Raw genomic sequence first — 25,965 nt, forward strand, 5'->3', positions numbered from 1 at the left:
AGGTTGCAGTGTTGAGAATGAAGTGGCATCTAGCGGTGAGGCTGCAATTTGCAACAAACTGCCCGGAACCCCCCACCAACCCCCACCCCTGCCAAATATGGTGGCCTCCGGTTGCTGCGAAAAACGCAAAAGCTCTTTAGAGTCAGTGTTTGGTTTGTCCGTTGTGGGCCACTGTAGAATTAGGCGGTGCAAAATGGCGGCCTCCGTGGAAGCGTCCCCGCTCCCTATGTAGATAAAAACGGTTCATTCTAAGGCAACGAAAACAGGATTCTTATTCTCATGGGATTATACACTAATTAAAACATACTTATGAATATCATATTCCATTTCTGCCAAGTTCGTTCCGTTAATTCTACTCACTGCACCTTTAAGTGGACTGATTCCGCTAGCGAACCCCAGTTAAAGAACACCATTATGAATAGCGATGAAAGGTTCAATCTTTTTTTTTTTTTTTCTTCCTGACGAGTCAGTCAGTAAAAATAGTCGTTCCATTTTTCCACCACATATAATGCACGGGAGGACTTCCAGTGAGCAATTCAGTCGCCGCTTTGGCTGTTGGAAAGGGAATTCTCACGAAAAACATTTAATTCTGTCACATAAATAGAACAAAGGAAGGGATCCCAAGGGTGGAACCCAAAGATCCTTCAGCTTAATTCTCTCAAAGTAATTTAAGTCTGAAACACAAAAATAATTTATTTCTGACAAATGTATTTATTTTGGTGTAATACAGAGTGTAAATCAGTCACATTTAGTATGAATTATCTGGGGTTTTTTAAGTCCTCAGTCACTATTTTCAGTTTATGAAAATTCACCCGCTCCGCCACTCTTTTGCCGCATTAACTCCCTACTCATTTAGAAGATTATTTTGCTGCGAACAAACCTTTTCTTACACCACTTGTGAAATCAACAGTCACGCTGATCACCATCTCTAAATTGAGGAAACAAGGTCAACCTTTTTTTTAGGCTTTTACCCGACCCCATACTCGGTCAGAAAGTTTGGCAAGTGTATTGTGGGCGATTAGAGTGAGATTCTTTTATTCTCCACAAATGATCTACAGCGTTGGTGGCTCTACATAAAAACAACAGAGCCTCAAGTGTTTTTTAGTTGGTCTACCTTCCTTTCCTATTGAACGTATACTGTACTTCACAAAAAACAAGCAGGATGAAGGCATGTCTGAGATGAAATCTGTTTTTTTTTTTTTTTTTTAAACACAATAAATCCTTTCCGGAACATAAGCATAGGTTTGGACTCAATCGAGACTTTTATCCCTTGGAAAACCTTCTTGCAATTGCCAGGTTGGATTTTGGCTTGTAAGAACACCACATGTTTAGAACCTGGCTTACAGTACATCAACAATAGTCACAAATTAAATCATGGATCCCAACATAGTCACGGGAAGCTCATTCCAAGTTCCTGGAGGCCACTTCCTTCAACAGCTTTGACAAGAAATTGTACACATTAGAAAAGTAATGACACAATCAACAGATAAGTATATCTTTAATAATGACCATGACCAAATCTAAGAGTGTGATAGTGAGCTTTGATACAATGTATATTTAATTGAGGGGGTGGGGGCTTAAACTTTTCTTATATTTTTTTTATATTCCATTACCATTATATAACTCTGATTCATTGATAACTATAATCCCTCTCTGTCTTTCACTCTCGCATACAAACATTATAGCAAGCAATTAAAAAAAAAAAAAAAAGAAAAAAAAAAAAATTAAAATCACACACATATACCATATAGACTATCTCTGGGTTTTCATACACTTGACAATAAATCAGTAACATTAATTTTAAGTTCAAACATTTGAGGCGTTCTCAGTTAGCGTTGCCAGTACATTAAAGCTTAAATTTTCTGAGGATGTGTAAGGGTTATAGCAATGAAAATATCAACATCCTAATTATGTTATGAAAGAACAACAAATGAAAATAGAGTGACAAGCCTAGGTTAAAAAGCAGTACATGCTACATTGTCCCCAGAAGTACATTAACATAGACCCCCGTTGGAATGGCAGGGAACAGAGGGGAAAAACAGCTATAGTGTGATTAAAAATAAGGACAGCATTAAGCATACTTTTTGTTATATAAGAACTTAAACTGAAAGAAAATGTGTACTTTTCCCATCTTATAAATAAAAAAAAAAAAAGAAAAAAAAAGAGAAGGAACACCTTTGCGAGTATATAATCTCTAGACAATATCTTTTCCCTGAATCTCTTGCTGGAAAACTTGAGGTACAGTACAGCAAATATTGTTTTTTTTTTTTTTGTTTTTCTTTTTAAACACCATCACTGAAAAGAAAATGTAAGGCTCCTCTCTTGAAAGAAAAATAAATGGCATGTCTCTCTCCCATTGATATTATTTTTTCAAACAGCAATTGGACAAGTGATACACAAGTCAAAGTAATTCCCCAACCTTCATACGTTTGCTCTCGTTACCTCTCCACATTTCAATACATACACAACCTTGCAGCACAGGCATTCCTCTACCGTCACAAGAAAACCCTAAAATGAGCAGGAGGGCATTGTAGAAGTTATTTGTCCTACATTATTAGAAAGTTTCACTGGCCATGTACAAATAGAAGATACGTGTTGTTCACTCTTAAGAATACCCAACACAAGCACTTAACATTTGTCCAACACGCACACATACCACAAGGTGAACAGTCACTGAATATCAGCAGCATGTTGTCAAGAGATTTTCAAAAGAGACGTGCAGATAACTTAATATTAATTAAGAATGAAAGATTTTGAGTTGCATGAAGAAAACAAAGGGGGAGGAGTGTGGGGAGGGAAATGTTGAACTGATTTGATTGTTGGAACCGGCTTCATCCCTGCACACACATCTTGAAAACTAGGAACCAGGTTCAAAGTGGCATGTGTCACACGGGCCGAAGTCACTAAAATAAAGTTGGGGAAAAAAAAAGAGGGGGGAAAAAAGAAAAAAAAGAAAGTTTTTCCATTTTCTGAATTTCTTCTGATCTTCTCTCTGTAATCTAAATATCATGTCCATCCAAGCACAAATGTTGATCCAGCTTAATGAAGCGTTCTTCTACTGTTTACTTCGATTCTGGCGATCCTGAAAGAAGTGGGAATAAATTGTGACCAAATTAAAGAAACTGCTGATTAAATATTGTTGTAAAATGGTACCCGCCGGAGAAATCCCAAAGACCTCCAAGTCTGTGCACAACTTCAGTTATAAAAAAGAAAAAGAAAGAAAAAAAAAAAAAAAAAAAAAAAAAAGGAAAAAGAAAATGGCAGAATTAAAACTACAGGTGATGAACATCATGCTTTACCTGATCAAGTCGAGAACGGCTTTGCATTGGAGGAGGCTCATAGCTCTGTTGAAGAATTATTGTTAAAAGTTTTATTAACACATTAACACCACAATAAAAATCCCAAAGCACAATAAACAAATCCTAGTGAGGAATTTACATGAAACTACCTCAAGGCTTGGAGAAATGACCGCTCAAAGCATCGACATATACATCAGAATGATACATATACATGCACGATAGATCTTTATCACAATATCTGTTCATGAATTTAAAATTCCATTTTTGAGAATCTGACTGTGTACCAATAATGGGACTACGTGGTAAGTTCCATTATATCCGAATACTGGGTTTCTTAACAAAACCATATTCCTATACTTCAGAGCTCATACTTTGAGAAACCATGTGTTATATTTTAATGCATTTTACTTCATTAATTTAGACAACAAAACCTTGGATGCCAATATGATGATACCTAAATTTCCTGATGCTACTCTAACAGTTAAAGCTGGCAGACAAATTAATAGCATCAAATTAGTCTGGAGCAATCAATATTCACATTCCAATCTCGAAATGTCAGTGTGGTGGCAATATAATCACCTTTCTCACCACCTCTTCCTCCTCCTGCTTCTTTTCGTAGTGGGAAAAGTCATCAAATATGGAGGTGGTGTGTTTGTAGGTGGCGATGATCTTGAGCACCTGCTTGGCCTTCTCAAGAGGAACCTCCTGAGTGTCACGTGAGTTGGTCACTGGCTTGTTGTCATTGTTCTCCAGGCGAATGTGGCGCAGTTGACTATTAGGCACGTCCTTAACAAACAACCAGTTCACATCAAACTTGCCCTTCCACTTGTCCTGCGCCCAAACACCAGCACTTGTACCGTAGTCCACAGGCGAGCGCATCTCGGCCACACCGCAGAAATGCCCGCTGCCATTGACACTGAAAAGCAAGTAGACGGGGCCTTTAGAGTTCATGGCTCTGAAGGCCGAGTCCAAGCGCTTGTTGCCGTGCTCCGTGCTGCACCAGATGGAGTACTTGATGGAGCGGTGGATGTCGTCCTCGGAGTAGCTCTTGATGATGAACACCCGCCCATTCTTCAGGTTCCAGTCAAAGTCCTTGGGGTTGTAGCTGTGCGCAGCTCGCAGCTTCTCCAGCACCGGGTGGGACTCCAATCCTGGACCGGATCCCGGGGGAACTCCTCCACAACCCCCGCCCCCGTTCCCGATGCCGCCACCACTGGAGGAGCCGCTGCTGTCCATGGTACCCGCACCGTAGCCCGGGTTCCGGTTGCGTGGAGCCACCCAGCGGGTCTGGGGTGGCGGGATTGAGTTGTGGTTCTGGTATGACTGTTGAGGAGGAGGGCCCTGCATGGTCATTTGCTGCACAAGGGACTGGGCAGACTGCAGGGACTGCTGGGGGGGAGGGGGGAGGCTGTGGGAAAGGTGTGCATGTGAGTGGAGATGTTGTGGCTGGTGCTGATGTTGATGTTGATGGTGGGGTGGCAAAGGAGGGGCCACTTTAGCAACAGTCCCCTTATTATCCCACGTATCAATTTCCATAGTGTGTTTAATGGGCGGTGGAGGCAGGGTTCCACCAGCCATTGGCATGCCAGGCTTTGTCTTGGTCTTGACTTGCTGCGGCTTTGCAGGCTTACTAGCAATAGCCGCCCACGATGTAGGTTTGGGAGGGGGCATTCCAATTGCTGTGCCACCGTTGCCTGTGGCAACAGCAGCTACATTGCCACCACCACCAATCACTGAGCCAACTGTCTTCATACCCGAACCACTTCCTGTCACATCCCCACCTAATTTTAACCCCAGCATACCCTGCTCCAGGCTATTCATTCCTGGAGCCTTGCTCAGGGTGTCACTGTGGAAGCCTGTTTGGCCATCAGGGACGAGTGTTCCTCCCAGGGAGCTGGGTGGGTAGCTGTAGCTTCCCCCATAGGCTGAACTCTGAGTCTGCTGGCCCTGAGACCCACTGGTTCCCCAGGCTGAGAAAGCTGGGTTCTCAGGAAAAAAGTTAAACCTATGAGGATAGATGCTACTACCTAGGCCCCCTGGCTGCCCAAATACTGTGTCGTGCATGAAATGGTGATCTCCATTGCTCAGGGGGGCATAGGGTGTAAGGTAGGGAATTGGTGGGTCACCTCCTGTAGACCACGGAGCCTCACTAAGAGGGTAAGGAAATCCAATTGAAGGGGCATAATAGCTGGATAGGTACGGGTCTGTCATGGATTGATAGCTGTTATTCTGAAAAAGGGGGGAGAAGATGGTTTTTATACAGTGAACTTTCAGTAAGACAGAAGCAATATTACAGTAAAACGATGTAACATTAAATAAAAACTTGACAGGAAAAGATACAAAACGTTGAATTTCCCACCTGATTTGACTGGCCAGTAAGATAGGGCTCAAAGTCATTGTCGTGGACTGTATCCTTTTGATGGATTGAGCCATTTTGTACTGAAACTGGAAAGGCTGTAAGTAGGATAAAAACATTAACAGTGCTGTACATAAAAAATGCATGTATTATACCCAACTACAATATGTTCAAGGTTTATTAATTATTGTAGGCAACTAGTATTGAGTACAATAAAACAATAATAATATACAATGTCCACATTTGACAGGTTATAATAAAATGACAACAGCATCACTATGCAATTTATTTTGTTGCCAAGTTGCCACTCTATAGATTAGAACATTTATGACATATCTTAACTTGGAATAAAGATAATACAGACTTGTGCTTTGTATTACCCTTTAGTAATTTATTTTTTCATAAACAGGTACCGATATCCAAAAATAAAAATCTGTTAAAGATTATAATCTACATTCTCTATAAAATTTATGTAAAGTTGAGTAGAACAAATATTTACTGTGTCTATCTTAACTTTTAAAGTGTGCATAACAGTGAATGTGTTTAATGGAGGGACACATCCATATAAACTGTTCTTAGTCTTACAATCAGAGTAATACATCTACTGCATTCAGTTATAAGGATTTCCAATGAAAACGTGAGCATATTCGCGCATTCTGGCGCCATCCTCTGCAGAATTCAATCAATGTGGAGGGCACACTGGGATCGGGATTGGATACACATTTCGTAGAGTAGTGGGAGCGACAAATCTCAGTTTGTTTCTCACCTTTGCTAACATCTTGTCCCTTGGATGTCTTGGTGGCCATATTGATGCAGACATGAGAGAAGGAAATAAACGTTAAATTACAGTTATGGATTCGGTTGCAAATGTAAATTGTGAGAAAAAAAAAAAAAAAAAAAAAAAGGTAAAGTATTTCTCTGCAGGGCTGTCATGACGGTGACATTAAGTTAATGATTAATTGTCATACACACCATTGTGATTAACCATTCAATCGCCTTTTGTTCTTTTGTGCCACATAGTACAAGCCTATAACAGTGTACTAACACATATCCACTTTATGAGGCAGAGACATTTATTGACATTTAAAAATAATAATTCAAGTTGGCAGTTCATTTTCCTTAATGCAGCTGATGGAATGGCACCAAACTCACATTTAATTTTGGGCGACAAATAAAATGGCATTAAATTGACTTGAGATTGAGATTCGCCTTGATATGATTGTGGAATCTAACGATTTCACGAAAAGATCACGATCAGGCGATTATGTAATTATTGTGACAACTCCATCTCTCTGCCCTTTGCATTTCCAGGTGACATATTGATTCTCGACGCCGCCTAATTGGGCAGTTTGTGCTATAATGAACATAGACGCCTGATAAATAAAGCTATCAACTAACTGTGTATCGATTGAGTCGACCAGGCTGTACCCAGTTCAATTATTCTATTTGACAAGCTGGATGCTGTGATCCAGACCACAAAGCGCTAGGTAGTCCCCCCCGTTCCCCAGGACGTCAAACAACTAGCAACTCAGCCTGCCACTGATGGGAACGCATCGTTTCATCCCGGGATGCACACACCCGCTTCCCGGTGAAAAAACCCAGGGCCCCGGGCTGATGGAACGCCCGTTTTGGCCGCTTTACCTGAGGGTCGATGCTGGCAGCAGACATCATTCGTCAATCAAATGTCGGATCGGGCTGGGAGCTGGTCGAGACGGATCGCCGCCAAACTACGTTTTCTCCAGGTACCGATGCTAACAGTTGCTAACAGTTGCAGTGGCAGTTAGCAGCACTAGTTGGCTAGCTTGCTCCGTTCTGCTAGAGCCGCTTATACCCTCGGATTTGGGCCCTTCCCGTGATCCAACTTCGAACCAGCCCGGTGACAGTGAGCGTTTCCCCGAGACAGCATCCACTCGGTGGGTTTCAGTCCGCTGCGAGCCCCACACCGTCAGAATCCAGCAGCTCTGGTGGTGGTGGTGGCACTCCGCACTTCCCCCAACGGCAGCCTCATCCGGGAACCTGGCGGGCGGAAGTGTCGTAGGTGACGCAGGCCGCTCGAAGCCTCATCCGGGAGCCTGGCGGGCGGAAGTGACGTCTGTTGCGCAGGCAGCTTGCGTCCCTACTCCGTGTTCATGAGATAATAAGTAAATAAATACAATAAATGTGCTTTTGATAAAGAAGTGAAACCCACAAACAAAACTCTGGGATGTTTTGGTCGTACTTTGGTCTGTTTTTTTTAAATTAGTCATTCTGCAAGAAACAGGTCATTCGAGCATTCAAATTTGAATGTTTTAAAGAGGTAATTGGTTTGTTTTGCATGGACCTTTGCATTCTCTTTCCATGGAACTTTCTCTCTCACACACACACACACACACACACACACACACACACACTCACTCATTCACACTCATGCACACAAACACATACACACACGCACACACACGCACACACTCTCTCTCTCTCATTCTCACTCATTCACACTCATACACACACATACACTCACACTCACACACTCATACAATATACGCACACACACTCATACTCACTCATTCACACTCACTCACACACACACACACACCTTAAGATCGTCTTTCAAAAAAAACAATTACTGGATTTTTATACAGTGAGTGAATAAAGAAGATAAAGTACATGTTTTTTTTTTCCCACTGAAGACAGTGTGTGCGTCACAGTGTGCGTAGAAACGTGCTGCGATGCTTCCATCCAATCTGCTTCGGACTGTGGACCTTCGCTTGTTCCAACAATGGATAGTTATCTCTCACCGAAATCGAATCAAATGCTTTAGTTTTGCATGTTCAATTGTGCGATTTGATAAAAGGGAACGTGATGCTGATGTCACGTCGGTCGGCATTTTTGAGTTGAAAGGCGGCTTGGAAGTCTTGTCGGGTGAAAAGGTGCTGTAGAACATCGTGCAACCATCTTGTGCGAAACCTCGACCCCTCTTTTCCTCCCTCCCTTTCTCCATTTTTCGTAAATGTAGTATGTTTTAGCCGTTTCCCGATGCAATTGAATGGAAGTGATCCACCAAACAATGGCGACCGGATTCCATAGCAACCCATAGCAACTGTCAAACTTCAAATTTCCTATTGATGATTGAGGAGGACTCCTTAACCTACAACACACTGAAGGCGGTGTGGAAACACTGCTCCAAGTTGATCATCAAATTTACCACAACAAAAATCAAAATCAGGCAATTTTTCAGCCATGGGATCTGCAAAACGTGCTTATTGATAACCAACATAGAAAAAATGTTAATTGAACTGTATTGTATACACAGTCAAGCTTGTATTAAAAGCAACAAACAAATTACATGATAGCCAGCTATGTCGTAAATAATACATTTTAATGACATTGTCTATGTAAGTACATGCAATGCAGAAAAAGCATGTCATTTAGCGATTGCTGAGGTGTCGCGTCTACATTCACTGTTTGATTATGTTAAGTCTCGACAATCGAGATTCTCAGCCCACGACGAGTCTCTGCTCATATATTTTGTTCGGAGATGCTTTGTTGTGGTGTAAAAAGATTAATCTGAAAAAGGTCCAGGATAAAAATCATCAGAATTATAGATGCTGCGCAACAAACAACATGACTCTGTTCTTCAGAGATGTTTACTGCTTCCTCTTATTGCTTGTCAGTTTCTCACATACAGTCATCCCAGTCGATGGTTACTTGTAATCTATAGAATAAAAAAATATGATATTTATTATATGTTGCATATAATATTCTTGACAATTCAAGATATTATCGGTACTGTTACAGAGTGTACAGTATTTTACCAAGGAAAGGGAAGGGACTGCCCCTTCATTATACCTACCTATACTGTACCACTTCTTTATGCTAGAGGAACAACTGAGAGGGTTTTGATGGATGATAAAATTCACCCATGAAATTAACTAAAATATGAAAAAAACAAACAAAGGAAAAAACATAAAAGTTACAGCACAGCACTTCAAAATCACTTGTACAAATGTGCCAAAGGAAAGTCAGTATGATTTTCCAAAGTCTTGGAAAAGAAAAAGTTGAATGTTTAAAGCAACACTATGTACATTTTTTTTTTTTTTACCTCAAAATCACAGCTTCAAAATCATTTCGATGGTACGCGGACTTGTAATATGGAGAATGGAACCTCTTTCAATAAATTATGAACTTGCCGGTCAAAATATCCGTCAATAACGCTCATACAAAACGTCACCGCGCCCCACCTCCGCAGATGAGATGGGCCAGTGGTGAGCCAGGCACCCGTGTGTCACACCGGCACTCACAACCATGGGGTTTGTTTCACCCTCTGACTCGTGCGTGCCGGCCGATCTGACAGGTGGAGCACATCTGGTACCTACACTAGCTGCAGGGGGCCCTGTCCCCTCCCTGTGCCCTAGGGGAGCCAGGACTGAGTGCTCACTGAAGCGGCGGGGTCCCTGCAAGGGGCGCTGCAACCTATGTTTTTAACATAGACTGTTATTGTAAAGTGACCAATACGGTTCGAATTTGTCTGGTAAAATCAATTATTTTCGGACACCGGACCGAGTTTTACGACAGCGGTGTAAAAGTGCAATTGCACTCACAAACTGTAGTGGCGCCAAATCCCAAATACCAAAAGTTACATAGTGCTGCTTTAATATGTCACGTCTATAAGAAAACAATATGAATAAAATTAAGAAAGAGACAAGAGAAAGATAAAAAAAATGGAACTGATAAAACATAAACAAACATAAACATAAACATATTACATAATTTATTCTGGTATACTTACAGCTTTCCTCCTCCTGTGAGAAAGTACTGACTACATAGCAGGCATAGACAAATCCCAGAAGCTGTAGAAATCCAGACACAAACAATTTGAACCCCATTTATATTCAGTGGCAGGTTAATGCAATCATCAATCTTTCAATTATATCCAAAGCATATTCTTCACGAAAAGCTAAATCCCCACCTGGAACACATTACTTTTCAAAATAATAACATTTGATCTTTGTGTTTAGTGTATACTCACAGATATAAGGAGCTGGATGATGCAGTGCAGGACCTCTATGTACTGGTATTCCAACCAGCAGTTCAGAACGATCAGCCTTGGATTTTCCTGGCTCTGCCATCCAGAAGAGGGGAGGCCCTTGCTTTCACACCCGGGGCCGTTGTCTTGCCACCATGAGTGATGGGAGGATATTCCCAGGGATAGTATATCACTGTCCTGCAATTAGAGTAACACTATTGTCATTGCTCACTGAGCTGTTTCTGTTTTGTTAGGGTCAATACAGCCGATGATGAAACAAAAATGGGATTGAAACAGAAGTCTGGTCATGAAACAAATCAGAAAGCTGTATGTTACTGCACAGGTAAAAAATATATTATTATTGTGAAATTATTTATATTAACATTATTCCATATTATGGAAACAGGAAAACAAAACACTAGAGTAACTCACTGCAAGGTCTGAGTTTGCAACCTGGGTGTCATTCTGTCCTCCGCCCTCTCATTCAAGTCGCACATCAAATCCATCACCAAATCTGCTTTCTACCGCCTCAAAAACATCTCCAGACTCCGGCCATCTCACTCTGTGGCAGAAACCCTCATCCATGCCTTCATCAACTCCCGTCTGGATTATTGCAATGGAGTCCTGCCCTGGGTACCCGGCAAAGCTCTGGACAGGCTCCAGTATGGCAGCACATCTCGCCCACTCTCATCCGCCTTCACTGGTTCCCAGTCAAGTCCAGTATCTCATACAAAATCCTCCTCCTCACCTAGAAATCCCTCCACGCCCTTACCCCGCAGTACCTATCAGACCTCCTCCACCCCTATACCTCGTCCTGGAATCTGCGGTCCTCGGGTTTACCCATCACCCCCCACACCGGCATGAGCCGACTTTTGGGGACAGAGCCTTCACTGTGGCAGCCCCCACTCTTTAGAACACCTTCAAAAACCTCCCTGAAAACCTACCTGTTCACCAAGGTCTTGGTTAATGCCATCATCCCAGCAAACATTGCTACTATTATTTTCTACTCTTGTGTAATTTGTTTTGTCTCCCTCCATACGTGTAATGCATCATTGGGTCCCTTGAAAGGTGCTATAAAAATGCAAGCCATTATTATTATTATTATGACCTAGTAACATGCGGGAGTGTCAACATAGCAGTTTGAAACTGCCATCTAGGTCTCTAATTATCAGCCCCCTATATTGCCATTACACTTACCTTTGAAAGGCCTCCCAAGTCTAGGTAAAGACAGCTTACGAAAACATTCCAGCCGACCCACAATACTGTCCAGGCAAGGTACTGAGAAGAAAAGAACAATCATATGAGGAAAAAGAATAGTTTGTGACAGCTCTACGGAAAAAAAAGCCACATTCCTCTTATTTATATCAAAATAAGGCGTTAATTGCCCTCATATAAAGTAGATTTTTTAACCAACAAAACAATTAAGCTTTCTATGAGGGGAAAAAAAAATTTGCCTTACCAAAATGACATGGCGTGGTCTGTACTGGATGGTGCCAAACAGCCCCAGGATCGCCACGATGATCTGCAGGAAGTTGACCATGATGGGTGCCCATTGGTAGCCGAGGAAATCAAATACCTGCCTCTCCACTGCAGTTATCTGGTGGAGTCAAAATAATAATAATAATAATAATAATAATAATAATAATAATAATAATAATAATAATAACAATAATAATAATAATAATAATGATGATGATAATAATAATAATAATAATAACAATAATAATAATAATAATAACAACAACAACAACAACAACAACAATAATAACAACAACAACAATAATAATAATAATAATAATAAATAATAATAATAATAACAATAACAATAATTATATATATATAGAGAGAGAGAGTGGGTGGAAAGCTATTTATGTACATCTTAGACTTTGTGAAATGGGTCTAAGCCTCCAAATGTGTGTACATTGTGTTGCGCTGCCTTCTAAGAGACCTATCCAAGTCAGTCATGAGGGGGGCAGGGTGGGAAAGAGGACAAAGTGCATCCAGCCCTCATTGTGTGTGTGTGTGTGTGTGTGTGTGGTGGGGGGCGGTGTAACTTACTTTATACGTCAAACTAAAGCATTTCCATATATAATATAACCCCTAATCGAAGGCAATGAATTAAATAACCAAGTGAATAGAATAGAATAGAATAAATACACTTTATATTCTCGCTATAATGTGTTGGTGGTATTCTGTACACATGCGTTTCAATATCCAAAATATTTGTCAAAAGACCCCTGGAAAATGAGTGTGAGTGTACAAAGCCCTTGGTCAAGATTAAAGGGAAACTATGTCAAAGCAGAAGACCCAAACTAGTGGAGGAGCTGATGGCGGAGCATCAGGGGAGAGAAACGCCGTCTCACCAGCTGCAGAGTGAAGAGGAAGATCAGCACGCATCGACCCGAGCAGCAGCCCATCTTCTTTCTTTGGGAGCGTCCAGTTGCTGTAGATGCAGCAAAAACATATATATCTATACATAAATATATTCAAACGAAAATCCCCCTGACTTAGACAACACCACCTGTGAAGCTCAGTGTCGTAACGCACCACGCACAGTACGCACTCTCGTGAACTGGGGGAAAACAGGCATCCATGAACTAGGAGGGGGAGGGTGGAGCGGCTGTAGTAGGAGGCTGCTGCTGCTGCTGCTGCTGCTGCTGCTGCTGCTGCTGCTGCTGCTGCTGCTGCTGCTGCTGCTGCTGCTGCTGCTGCTGCTGCTGCTGCTGCTGCTGCTGCTGCTGCTGCTGCTGCTGCTGCTGCTGCTGCTGCTGCTGCTGCTGCTGCTGCTGCTGCTGCTGCACCCTTCGCCGCGCGCTGATAGGTGCCGCAAACGTGAGCGGCCGCTAGGTGGCGGTGCTGGTCATCGATCCTGTCCAACGCTTCTGTCCTATATCTTCCAAAAAAAAAAAAACCCACGCAGTTGGGTTCAGAATTTTGTAAGAAAAGAAAAATAGAACAGACCACGTACATGTCATTTATAGGTATGTCTTTGAAAGGGTAGAATTTCATAACAGTTAAAGGTGAAGGAAACAAACATTCGTTGATTTGGTTTATTTTTTTATTTGGGTCATCATAGACGGCGATGCTCCATTTCTCCATTGCAACTTAATAAAATGTACAGATTCTTTAATTCCTGAGTCTGGGTGGAGCTATGAAGATGCTAAACGTCTCATATTTTCTGTTTATAACATTGCTCATTGTGCAGCGACATGCCTCCATTTGGGAAAAGGTTGTGAACCTTTCTGCATAGACATCAAGGTAGTATCAGCATCAGTGCGACTCCTGGCTCTGTGGCATGTGGAGAAACAATAGGGCGGGGGTGGAGCAGCTGTCAAATTGTAAATAGACAAAAATAACTGTGGCGGCATTGTGGGCACAGTTTGTGGCTAATGCAGATAGATAGCCCACCATCCAGTTTCCATTGTTTTCTTCTATAGAGTATAAACTTTTACATTTTTAAAAAGTAAAACTGCATGCTGCTATTGGATTTTTTTTTTTTCCATGTGGAAGGTAGGCTACGTTTTGTTGATCCGGTCTTTTTATGACAATGTGCATCAAGGAAAAATGTCCACGTGAAACCGTTTTGCGTTTTCAATGGAGCTATTGAAGAATGCAATATTTCCCAACGTGCCCGTCGCACACACAGCCTATCAACGACCACCAAGCCCCTATTGCCGGACGGAAAATCACCCGATCCCCTCTCCATTCACTGTGGCGGACGCCGCACTTCCCATACCGGCCGAGGGGTGGCGCTATAATCCAAAGACCGGTCCATAATTGGGGGGGGGGCTTCTCTCTCCAGCACTCTCCCTGTCACATGGAACCACCGTGAGCCGAGGGGCTGAGCGCAGAGATGGAGGGGGCCTGACGAACCGTAGAGGTAAATCTGACCATTTGACACCTTACCGGAGAGTGGAAAAGGGATCGAACCGGTTCTCTTTCATCCGTCGGGGATCAGGGCGCGCGGGGTGATCGACCGCCGGCCTCTATAGAATGGCACCCGCAAAATGCTGCATTCCTGTTTTCTGAGACGCACAAACCCGAAGTTAAGGTCGGTGGTTGGTTGTGCATGCGGAGGGTGCTCGGTGCACGGTGCAGGGGTGATCGGTGATCGGTGCACGGTGCTCGGTGCCCGGGGCGTCTGCAGGAAGAAATGAAAGGGAGCGACCGACGCGCGCGCTGCGCCTCCCGCATCCTCCAGCTGAGTGAGTACAGACATCCCACGGCGCAATGTGGGACATTTTATTACACCACCTTCACGTGTGTGCCGCTGATCAACCCGGCTTAAGAGAAGTGGACCGGTGCAGGGCTGCTGTCCATTGTGCTCGGGGTCTTTTCCTTTTTCGCTCCGTTTTCCACGTCCAGCGATCGGGCGTTTCACACGGACACGTGTGCGCCCACCTCGCCGCTATTAGGACTGCGTTGCTTTCTCTCGTTTTCCTGTTCGTTCCGTCGTTTCATCAGAGAACCTCCGAATAACTCGGCCGGGCGAAGGTGGGGAATCCGCCCAATCCCACGCTTCACGCTAAATATCGTGGTGGTCGTTAAGGTTGGACCCACCTCTCCCCACCACGGACGTGGCTGTAGGGGGGGGTGGGGGTGTGGGGGGGGGGGTGCGACTGGCTTTGTGGTTGCCAGCTGACCTCGGGGACACGACTCATCCTCACTGTGATCTGGAAATGATTGGGGAACGCTTTGATGATCAGAGCCATCTTCAGATCTTTTTCTAATTTAATTTTTATTTAATTTTTTTTTGTTCTCGGGAAATCTGCTGGATAACACAGCGATAAGAAGACTAGAATGCCCAGCAGCACACTGCATCAAACTGAATCCTTTATTCCACTGATCGTGGGATTCTCTAGTGACTACGTTGAGGCATTTGGCAATTTCCACAGGCGTTTCCTCGCTTCACACCCCGATTTGCCTGCCAGTCACTACCCATTCCAGTGAGTGTGCTGTCTTTGTTCCTAACCTGTTGTCCTCAGCCACTGCAGGTTGAACTGCCAGGGCTGCCGACGAGACATGGGAGCCCCAAGGTGCGGCAGCGACTGAATCAATCCCCCAATCCCCCTCATGTTGATGCCTTCTGGCTGGCGTCCGTGTGAGCCACATACATCCCATGTGTGCGCTCACCTGTCCAAGAGGATTTCTATTTATCCGAGACAGACGCACAACAAATAGCCAGCTGTGTCTTTGTGCAACCCCTCTTTTAAGGTCTCTTAAATTGCCGCCAGTGCTTAAAGGGATCTGGTCAATTCAGACATACAAATACCTTCGCCCTTCCCTTTCTTTTCGGGACATTCGTCATTGTGTTTCAGACGCCGTTGCATAAATAAAGGTAAAGCCTGTTTCACATAGGCTTCGGCGTTCTGCCTCACAGGGGCATGGTTAATCTCTGTTGCAAGCAAACATTTGACCTAATTCACATTCCCACACAATAACAGCCAGCCCCCCTTACCCCCCTCTCCCTCCCTCTCTCCCTCCCTCCCTCCCTTTCTCTCTCTCTCTCTCTCTCTCTCTCTCTCTCTCTCTCTCTCTCTCTCTCTCTCTCTCTCTCTCTCACACACACACACACACACACACACACACACACACACCCACACAAAGCACTGAGCATAAGGGTATTTGCTTTACACAAACTCCCAGGTGGTTTATCAAAACCTGATCACATTGACAGCAGGGCCATCACTGGGTGACTACCCATGTCAAATGCAGCTAATATAATAATAAACATACAGCCCAGTGACATGGAGCAGAATACCAGAACTCATTTTAATATGCTTTATGAGTGGCAAGCTACGGTTATTAGAAAAACACCTAAGGAACTGGGGGCACAAACAAATGCATGTTATTTTAATGTAAGGTTATAAGTAAAACCATTCAATGATGATGATTATGGGGCGTGTAATCTCAGTCTTATTGTGTTTACAATGTCTGACGACGATGCCATTTTTGTCCTCCATTTATATTTCACATGCATTTTCCGCAAGGTTCTCCGTAAGAGGACTGGGCCATATCTCGCTATGATATTATGATGTGATTGTGATGCGAGACAAGATATTGTCTGGGATCATAATATCTATGTAGTTATATGTTTCCTTTAAGGCTCCACTATAGTAAAGTAATGCCATTTTCTCAACTCCATAGACTCTTCTTATCAACCACTAATGAAAGCTTCTCAAATATTCCATTCCAAGCACCAGTAGTCATCCCCCGAATATCGCCAACTCATTGATATTGCGGTATTCATAGAAAACGTTTCATTTTTTGCCCCTATGCGCCAGCCCTGCTCGGTGGTTCCGCTTTTCATTCCGAAAGAAAATGACCTGAGAGACTCCATAAACGAGGAGGAAATGGAGCTCATGTCATGTTTTAATTACATACAATGCTGCAATACCAGTACAGCTCACTAGGGAGTAATACAGGATGTTCCAATTTCCCATCTGCCCCTAAAGCATCAGTTGTATGGTATAGAGATGAACTTAGGTAGATACTGGTACAAGATATACAGTATCATTCAGACAAGATCCTAGTAGAATACAACTTGGATTTTCAGTTTATTTTTGAAGATGGAAGCATCATAAATGTTTCTCATGGAGAAATTATGATTAAACTGCGTGTCGAAATGTATGTGCCAATAACCCCAAACTTGTTGTCTAAGTCTGTCCAGGTCAGTGAAAGTAATAGATTTGATGTGCACTTGGCATCAGCCAACCCTTAAAGTTATCGGACTCAGAACTAGTATCGGCAGCGGTGCCAGTGTATCCCTAATGATTTATGGTTTGGTCGGCACCTGGCGGGAGCAAACAGGTGTTTTTGCAATGTAAATGGCCTAGTTTGCATTTCCACCAATGGAGACTCGCCTCTGGCAGAGTGATTCTCTGTGGCTTTGGGAGACGGGGGTGGTGGGGCTTCGTTTTTGTGGGAAAGGCTTTACGCCGGTGGTGAAGGGACGTTTCTGAGAGCCACGGCATGTCCAAGCGGTTGGCTCAGACGAGGCAGCTCGAGGGCCAGAGATTACACTGCAGTGCTGAGGCGTCACTCGGGCTGAGCGCCGCAGGGGGAGGCAGGGGGGGAGGGTGTGGCGAGTGTTGTATAGGTGGGGGCGTGCGGACAGACGGAGAGGGAAGAAAGGCCCCCCGGTAAAAAAAAATCTGCCCCGGGAACGTGCAGGATCCTCTCATCCCGGCTCTTCCCGGCGTCCTCAAACATCTGCCACCGGACTCCCACGCAACCACCCCGCCCCCTCTGCCCCCCGTTACCCCCCCCCCCCCCCCCCCCCCCCCCCCCCGTCCTCCACACCCACCATCCCTTGTTTCTCCCATCTTATCATTCACACCTACACCTTTCTCCTTTCTTCGGGCTCATTAGAAGCTCCTCCGGTTCTCCGCCGCTCTGTTGCAGAGATATTTATAATGAACTTGCCACAGTTGTGAACGCGGTTTTTTTTTCGTGACGGATTAACGGTTCATGTCTCATGGCAGACAGAGCACGGTTTTCTTTTTTTCCGGTTATCCGGCGGTGTGCTGGTGTGTGAACCATGTGGAGTTCCACAATGCGTCCCTGTCGGGAAGTTCTTTGACACGGAAACACCTTGTTGGGAGTAAATTACCATTGCGTTGTTCAATTGCTGTTCAGATATATGTGAATTTCTTTCTTTCCATAATCACATATAAATACCAAACATGTCCCAATTGAATGCAATAGAATACGATAATTGGATCAAATTAAAATCCACGACATTGCTAAATGTCTTGTCCAAAAGGTGTAATAGTTTCCCAATAATTTTCTTTACTTTTAAACCATTATACGTTGTATACTGTAAGAGAGTGAAGCTTAATTTGTAAGTGGTATTTGTATGTTATTCCTTTAGTACATTTTTAACAGCATGGCTGGGCGATATTGACAAAATCGAATATCTCTTTTTTTTTTGTTTACTGCACTCATACCTCAACATTTATTATCTGATGATATTTTGTGGTTGAGTATTGATGCTTCTATTGGTGGAGTATTTAACCAGAACAGTATGAAGTTTCCGAAAATTGGCATTATTCTTCTGTAATGCAGCCTTTAACAACATTTAACTATATAAAAATATTATAATAACCAGAATCCCAGATGATATCTCGTCTCATATCACAATAGGCAGTAGATGTTATATCGACATACGGCCCAGCACCACCTCAAAGCTTTCCTCTTCAAATGGGACGGCATTTTCGGGATAAAAGGAACATGAACAAAGACGGAATCCATCATAGAGCAAATTATGAACATTAAAGTCGTCAATTAAATTGAGACTCAACCCTTGAAAATGTCTGAAACAACTCATCCCCAAATCGAAGCAGAGGTACAGTCTGCTGCCGTCGGGGCAAGCACGAGGCGTGACCGGTGACAGGAAGCCACACGTATTGGCGCCGTGCACAGGCGGCGTGATCTCAGGCAGATGACAGCGGGGTGTTTTTGTCTGGTCTTTTCGTCGGAGCTCTGTGATTTTACACTCGATTTAAAAAATCCATCCCACTGCCAAACACGAGAAATTCTCTGGCAAGCAGCAAGACATCAACAAGAAATCAAAGGAAGACGTTTCCGTGTGTGTGTGTGTGTGTGTGTGTGTGTGTGTTCGCTCCCCGGCTCAAATGAACGGTATTTGCCTGCTCCTCCTCTGCTCGGGGTCACTCCGTCTGCCAATACGCTGTGACTAACTGGAGAAGAACAGGCAAAACATTGGACAAATCCTATTTACTATTATTAATGTGTTAAAGTAAATGTCTGGCAACCGCATAGGCGGTCCTGGCGGTACGGTTTTCTCTGAATGAAAATGGCATTTTTTTATCACCACGTGTGTTCCTCGATTCTCTAACAATCTGGGTGGGTTTTTTTTGATGGAGGTCGGTGACTTTTAGATTTTTTTTGTTTTTGTTTTGCATAAGGATGAGGGGAAATTGAAATTCAGTTCTTTAAAAAGCAGTTAAAACCCATCTGTTCAGACAGGCTTTTAGGTAAGCATGTGTTTTATGTTTGAACTTGTGTCTGTCTTCCCTTGTGTGTTTTATCTGTTTTTATCTCGGGTTTTATTTGATAGTGAAGCACTTTGTGACCGGTGTCTGTGAAAGGTGTTATATAAATAAACTTTTTGTTGAAGCTTTTGGCAGCTGATTGCTTAGCTCTATTGCTGGGTGATATATCGATACAATATTAATATTGTGATATGAGAATAGAGGAGGAGTCATGGAGGACTTTGGTTATTGTAATGTATATATTGTGATATAGTGAAATTACAGTGAAGTTGTTCTAATCAGCGCCTCTACCTGCTTGGTCATAATATTCACATTACTAATGATTGTTTCTAAAATATCATGTGTTGTGTATCCAGGTATGTGTCAATATGTTATGAGAGCACAAACAGTAATCCCTATTGACCATAATTATTGCAATATCAGATTTTTGTAATTTTTCAGTTTGTTTTCCAGGTTACTGTCGTTTTGTAGTTTTGTAATCAGTCGTCTCTCTCTCACACCCTCTCGCCGCAGATCCCAGCGAGACTGTGGAGCTTCCCCGGGTGCATGTGTGTGTAAGGGCGTGAGCGCGTGTGTGTGACAGCGAGCGAGCGCCAGCGCTCCCACATGGCCTCCATGCAGGACGGGCTGAACTTCACGGCTCCTCCCTACGGCAAGGTCCTGCTGCTGGGCGCTATCGCTGCTGCTTCAGCCTTCGTCGTCACCATCCTCATCGTGGTGCTCTGCGTGGGCTGCCAGAGGTCGGGACCCGGGCCCCCCGTGCACCAATCTCATACGCACAGACACACACACACACACACGCACACACACACACACACACACACAGCCACAAACACACATCCACATCCCCAACGGTACAGGTTCACATTTGTCACAGTTTCATGTGGTCTTTTTTCTTTAACTATAGGAAAGGGAAGACGCATAATGTCTCCGGCGAAGGTGGAAAACACCGCCTCATGGACATGGTAGGACATGGTGTTATGTTTGTGTTCAAGTTGGGTTCAAGTTACCAAATTCACTAGGGATCTGTGATCTGTGTGTGCCCCTCTTCACTGCTAATTGCCATTTAACTGGTTGTGTGTGCGTGTGTGTGTGTGTGTGTGTGTGTGTGTGTGTGTGTGTGTGTCTGTGCGTGTGTGTGTGCGTGTGTGCGTGTGTGTGTGTGTGTATGTGTGCGTGTCAGGGTATACTCAGGCAGTCAAAGCTGCGGTCCATCAGTAAATCGGACACAGAGATGAACAAGATGAACTGCAATGGCAAAAGTGAGTGCATCCCTTACGTACCACCCCACAACTGATTGAGATTTGTTGTGCCCACGTGTACTGTTTTGTGTTTTACATCATGCAATGAAAAGTGTGTAGCGCGTTCGCAAGGTAATACACAAGCCAGAAATATACTTATGGTTTATTTATGGGTCGACCCGAAGAGGCTATCGGTCGAGTGGTTAACATCATGTTCATCCTGGGGGCCCAGAACACAATGTCATTTGAATATTCTGAACAAACTTTTAATATAATACACAGCAATTTGGTGAATCCATGTGAACCGCGAACAAGTGACTCATCCATCGCTTCTGAGGCCGCTTGAAGTCGAGTTACAAGGGAAAATAGCTCTCCAAAAAAGTATTCACATCACGTGTTGTTGTTGTGACCCTGATCCGTTCCATCTCCCTGTTTGAGCATATCGTACGTGTCTCTCCTTTAAAAATCGAAAGCCGAGATAAAGTCTGGAGCCTCCTCCGCTTACGAGAAATGAGAAGCTAACTGTGTGTGGTGGTGTGTGTTGGAGAAGCAGGGGGTGTGTTCCCGTCCCGCTCCTGTTTGCTCTCGGATTAAACAAAGCTAATTTATTTGTCCTCAAGCAAAACACCCAATGAATCACAAAGTCGTTCCCTAATTTACTGCGGGCAGAGCCGCTCTTGAATTTTTCATTCCGTGACTTTGCTGATTACCATCCGGCTTTCTCAAGACGTTCGCGCTCGCAAACGTCGTTCTTTTGAATGACACGAGTGTTTTCCGGAGGAGCTTTTTCCCCGATAGCTGTGTAGCTATGTAGTAATGGTGGAACAGCGACGTAGTAACAGCTGTGTAGGAAGAGTGACGTAGCTGCTGTAGGTGGTAACAGCGGCCTGTGTGTGCCTTGCAGAGGCCTCTAAAAAGAGGCGTCCAGCCAGCATGGACCTGCTGCTGCTCCTCTCCTGCCGCCGGTCTAACTCTGAGCTTCGTCCTCAAGGCAGGCAGCTCCCCCAGATCCCCTCCAGCACCGGAGAGGACGGCGAGCACACGTACTCGGAGGTCGGCCGGCAATCCTCGGCCACGCGGGCCGACGACTCCCTGTACGCCATGGTGGGCCGGGCGGGGCAGACGGACACGCCGGCTCCGCCCGCCGTCCCGGCCAACACCCCGGCGCCCCCGGACCCCGACGGGGAGGGAGGCGAGGGAGGCCTCCCCGAGGCCGAGGTCATGACCCCGCCGCACCCGCAGGAGCCGGCAGAGTACGCCTGCGTCCGCAAGCTGAGGAAGGCCGACAAGGCCCCCCAGAAGAGGGACAGCGGCACGGACATGGGCGAGCCGCCGGCCCCGCCCCCCCGGCACGCCCCGCCCTCGCACCCAGCCCCCCCACCGCCCCACCCCCATAGCACGAAGCTGCCTCGGAGGAACGTGGAGGCCTTCAACCTGCCCTCCTTCCCAAAGGTGCGTAAGACATGTTTGTCGTGCCCTAATGTAGTCGTTGAAGATCAGACAATGAGACACAATGGATGGAATTTGGCCCGTCCGTATTTTCTGAAAATTTGACAGCCAAAGGTCTGTCAATTTAGAATTTGGGATGAAAAGATGTTAAAAAGTTAAAAAAAGAAATGTCTATGTATGTCTTCTCACAAGTTGGTTCTCTGGAAGTGTGTTTGGGGTTCGTGCTCAGGTTTTCATTCCTATTACATACAAAGGAATTGAGAAAAATATTCTTATGTATTTGACATATGAAGAATATTTTTTATGTATTCTTTATGTAGAATATTATATAGATTATATGTTTATCTTTTAATTAAGTCGCGGGTAATCTCGTCCATGACTTTAAATTACTTCAAATGGATGGGCGTTAATGATAAAAGATGATCAGGTGTCTTTTTTTAATGGAAGATGAGACTGAGACCCTTGTGATTATTATGGAATATAGATTATTTTCATTTATTGTGATCATTCTTATCTCTCCTACCCTTTTATATCTGGTGCGATTTGAGATTTGTGAGGAATGCTGAGGTACGCGTGGCTTCCCCATCGATACTTAGACGAGACAAGTCATGGTAATCCTCCTGATATTTCCATCCTTCCTTTGAATGTTCGCTGCATTGTGCAGCGTGGCCAAGGCCTCGGCAGAGCTCCCTCGGGACTTTTTTTATACTTTCTTTTGCTTTACAGTTGAAATTGAGCTTCATCATCATGGTCTGGAGAGTGCTTTTTCTTGGATCGTATTTTGATTTGAACAAAGCGCTACACAGGTCTGTTGAGGAAGATGTGACAGCTTCTTTCAAAGGCGCACCGTGCTGCAACGCGGCGCCACAATGGCTTATTATGTGCGATGTGTGCACTTCCTGGGTCCTCTCTTTCTTTGACTGACACGTCGAGTTGTTAAAATGCATTATTATATTAAGTCGGATTCTTGGTGGCAGTGAGGGATTAGCACTCTCGCTGGTATCGCTGGCTCCATATGGTCACGGCGCTGGCAGCCTACATCTGCGTAGGGTGTAATCCTCCACGCTTCCTTCTGGGCGACACTGGGACTGAATTTGCTGCCCTGTGTGAGGTCAGCGGGGTCACAGCAGTCCCGCTGACCCGGGTTCACTAACTACATGCACAATTCATGTGTTCGCAGTCTGCTCTCAGAGTATTTGTAGTTCTTCTCTTTCTTTTGCTCTCTGTGGATGACGCAACACATTGAAACGGAGCAATCCAGCATATAGCGCTGATCCACATGCAATGGGCCATCGCAAATATTATAAAGCATAAGGATCCGTGTTTTTATACTGAAATTGCTTCATCTGTGTCCTACAGGCCTAAAAAAAAATGTTTTAACTCAGTGAAACACAATCTAATTTTCTAAGATGTTGGGAATTACTTCTAGAAAAATGGTTCAAGTTGAATTTTGCCATTGAATTTGAAGAATTTTTACCGTAGTTAACGACGAACAAAGCACATTTTATAATTCTTGCCATGGTCTTGTTCGGTTGGTTTTTTTTTAACTCTCAAGATGTGATTAACAGGCACAGCCGGGATCTGATGTTGTAAATGCTGAGCTTTTGAGGCCAACAAGCAGAATTCAACTGATATAGTGGGGTTTTTTTGTATAACAAATATACGATAAGAATATTAGAGATATACATATATATAAGATAGGATAAGATATGTGTGCTTGTATGTTGAAGTATGTATGTGTGAGATATCAAACTATGGCCAGTTCATTTGTTTTTACAATCTTTTAACCTGCCAACAGGAAGCTGTGTTCATGGGCAACGGGGAACAGTACATTTGGAAGCCCCCAGAGGACGATGACCTCATTGTGCTCCAAAATAAAGCCCTCGGCCCGCTTGTTGCTCACACAGTAGAGAATATACAACCTTCTGCCGCCGCAGTGAGTCAGGTTGTGGTTGTGTGTGTGTGTGTGTGTGTGTGTGTGTGTGTGTGTGTGTGTGTGTGTGTGTGTGTGTGTGTGTGTGTGTGTGTGTGTGTGTGTGTGTGTGTACACTTCTAGTTTGATTTATTTGTGCTTCCACACTGAAATGGTTTTGTTCTGTCCCAGGTGGCGGAGATGTACTCCAAGGTGTGTAAACCGGGGAAGAAGAAGAGAGCCGTTCCCGGGTCTCCCCCGGCGAATCCGGGCTTCCGGACCTTGGGGCGAGGGGACCGGGACCGGGACCGGGACGGGGGATTCAGCGTGGTGGTCAAGCCCCAGACCTGGGCCCCGCAGGAGGGCAAGGCCGTGGGAGGGCCCCTGGACGACCACTGCTACGAGTCCATCGTGACGGAGGAGTGCGACCCGGCCTACGAGAACATGGAGGGCGGTGGCGGGTGGAAGCGGGAGCGCCCCCCCAACACCTGTGCCACCCTTCGACCCCGGAGGAAGAAACCCCAGCAGCCTTTGCAGCAGCAGCAGCCCCCACCCCCGCCGCCCACGCAGCAGACTCCCAAGCTCCAGCACCTGCCCGCCAAGGCCCTGCTGCTGCCCGGGGAGAACCTGTACGAGAGCATCGGGGACCTGAAGCAGGGCTCCGCCACCTCCAGCACCACCACCATCTTCACTTTCAACGACGGCATGGAGATGTACGTGACGGGGCTCTGAAGCCTCCCGGCACGAGGACGCGCTCCTCTCATGCTCACTCATACATACTGTTTACATCAAGTCATGACATCCTGCCTTCTAGAGGCCAGAGGCCTTAGGGCAGCAACGCAGAGGGTCATTGGGTTTTGACCTTGGCAGAACGGTCAATCTATTAACCTTACAAGGAATCCAAAGGTTGGAAATGATAAATGAGCACAACATCATCGCAGAGACATCTGGAGATGATAGCAGCATAGTAGCACTTCTATATCAATGATATATGTGCAAAGCACAAGTTCAGAGAAATAAAAGAAGCCTAAATTCTTCCTCAATTCTAGCGGGTAAAAGTAGTACTACAGTTTTGTCTGGTCCTAGTGGGACCACTATTTGGGGAATGAGCACAACGTTGTGTGAAATCCTCTGGTAGCACTTAGTCTGCTTCAGACAGGCCTTCCATGTAGTCAGTAACGATTCTGGAGGAAATTTCAATGATATAAAGGAATGAATTACTAATCAAAATACTTGAATGCTCAGGGACCAAGAGTAAAATAAATTATGAGAGTATTATAACAAAATTGCACATTTTTCATTCCTTCAAAAAAAAGCTTCGACTAATTTTGACCATGTTCTCATTCAAAAACAGACGCCAGATATTTTTCCCTCGTTCACATTTTTGTTTCATATCTCATAGACTGAAATCTGTTTCCACTGCCGTCTGTAAATGAAGTGTTTTACTTTGTCAGTTCCGTTTCTGCACTTCTGCCTGCTACGAGTTGCATGCTAAAAAAAAACAACACAAAAACGGAAAAAAAAAAATCTCAAATGCAAAACAAAAAATGAAGCACTGTCATGTGATACCTATATGAATGGTTTTATTTTATTTTATTCGACTGTCGTCGGTTGTTTCCGTTTATTTCTTGTGTGTTGCTTTGCTGTTTTTTTTATTTCTCTAGAGCACAATATGGTTTTAGATTA

The 25,965-nt window shown here is 44.3% G+C and overlaps 3 protein-coding genes across 3 annotated transcripts; 1 reads left to right on the plus strand and 2 right to left on the minus strand.

Moving 5' to 3' along the window:
• Positions 1-1,270: 1,270 nt before the first annotated feature.
• On the minus strand, positions 1,271-7,633 carry ythdf1 (YTH N6-methyladenosine RNA binding protein F1). Its single transcript, XM_080015483.1, has 6 exons — positions 7,297-7,633; positions 6,422-6,449; positions 5,659-5,753; positions 3,879-5,528; positions 3,300-3,344; positions 1,271-3,082 (listed from the first exon to the last, which is right to left on the minus strand). The coding sequence occupies exons 1-6, from the start codon at positions 7,324-7,326 to the stop codon at positions 3,056-3,058; spliced, it is 1,875 nt and encodes a 624-aa protein (XP_079871609.1). The 5' UTR covers positions 7,327-7,633; the 3' UTR covers positions 1,271-3,055.
• Positions 7,634-9,510: 1,877 nt separating this feature from the next.
• Positions 9,511-13,077, minus strand: nkain5 (sodium/potassium transporting ATPase interacting 5; the record flags this gene model as incomplete). The annotated part of the gene is made up of 6 exons (XM_080015270.1): positions 9,511-9,566; positions 10,424-10,484; positions 10,664-10,858; positions 11,858-11,938; positions 12,120-12,257; positions 13,024-13,077. 6 exons carry the CDS (start codon positions 13,075-13,077, stop codon positions 9,511-9,513), a joined length of 585 nt encoding a protein of 194 aa, XP_079871396.1.
• Positions 13,078-20,283: 7,206 nt separating this feature from the next.
• LOC307241829 (uncharacterized protein) lies at positions 20,284-25,011 on the plus strand (the record flags this gene model as incomplete). The annotated part of the gene is made up of 6 exons (XM_080016070.1): positions 20,284-20,417; positions 20,585-20,642; positions 20,861-20,894; positions 21,823-22,370; positions 24,166-24,303; positions 24,472-25,011. 6 exons carry the CDS (start codon positions 20,284-20,286, stop codon positions 25,009-25,011), a joined length of 1,452 nt encoding a protein of 483 aa, XP_079872196.1.
• Between the last annotated feature and the right edge of the window lie 954 nt (positions 25,012-25,965).

Source organism: Zeus faber, assembly GCF_960531495.2.
Source record: "Zeus faber genome assembly, chromosome: 15".
Lineage (NCBI taxonomy): Eukaryota > Metazoa > Chordata > Actinopteri > Zeiformes > Zeidae > Zeus > Zeus faber.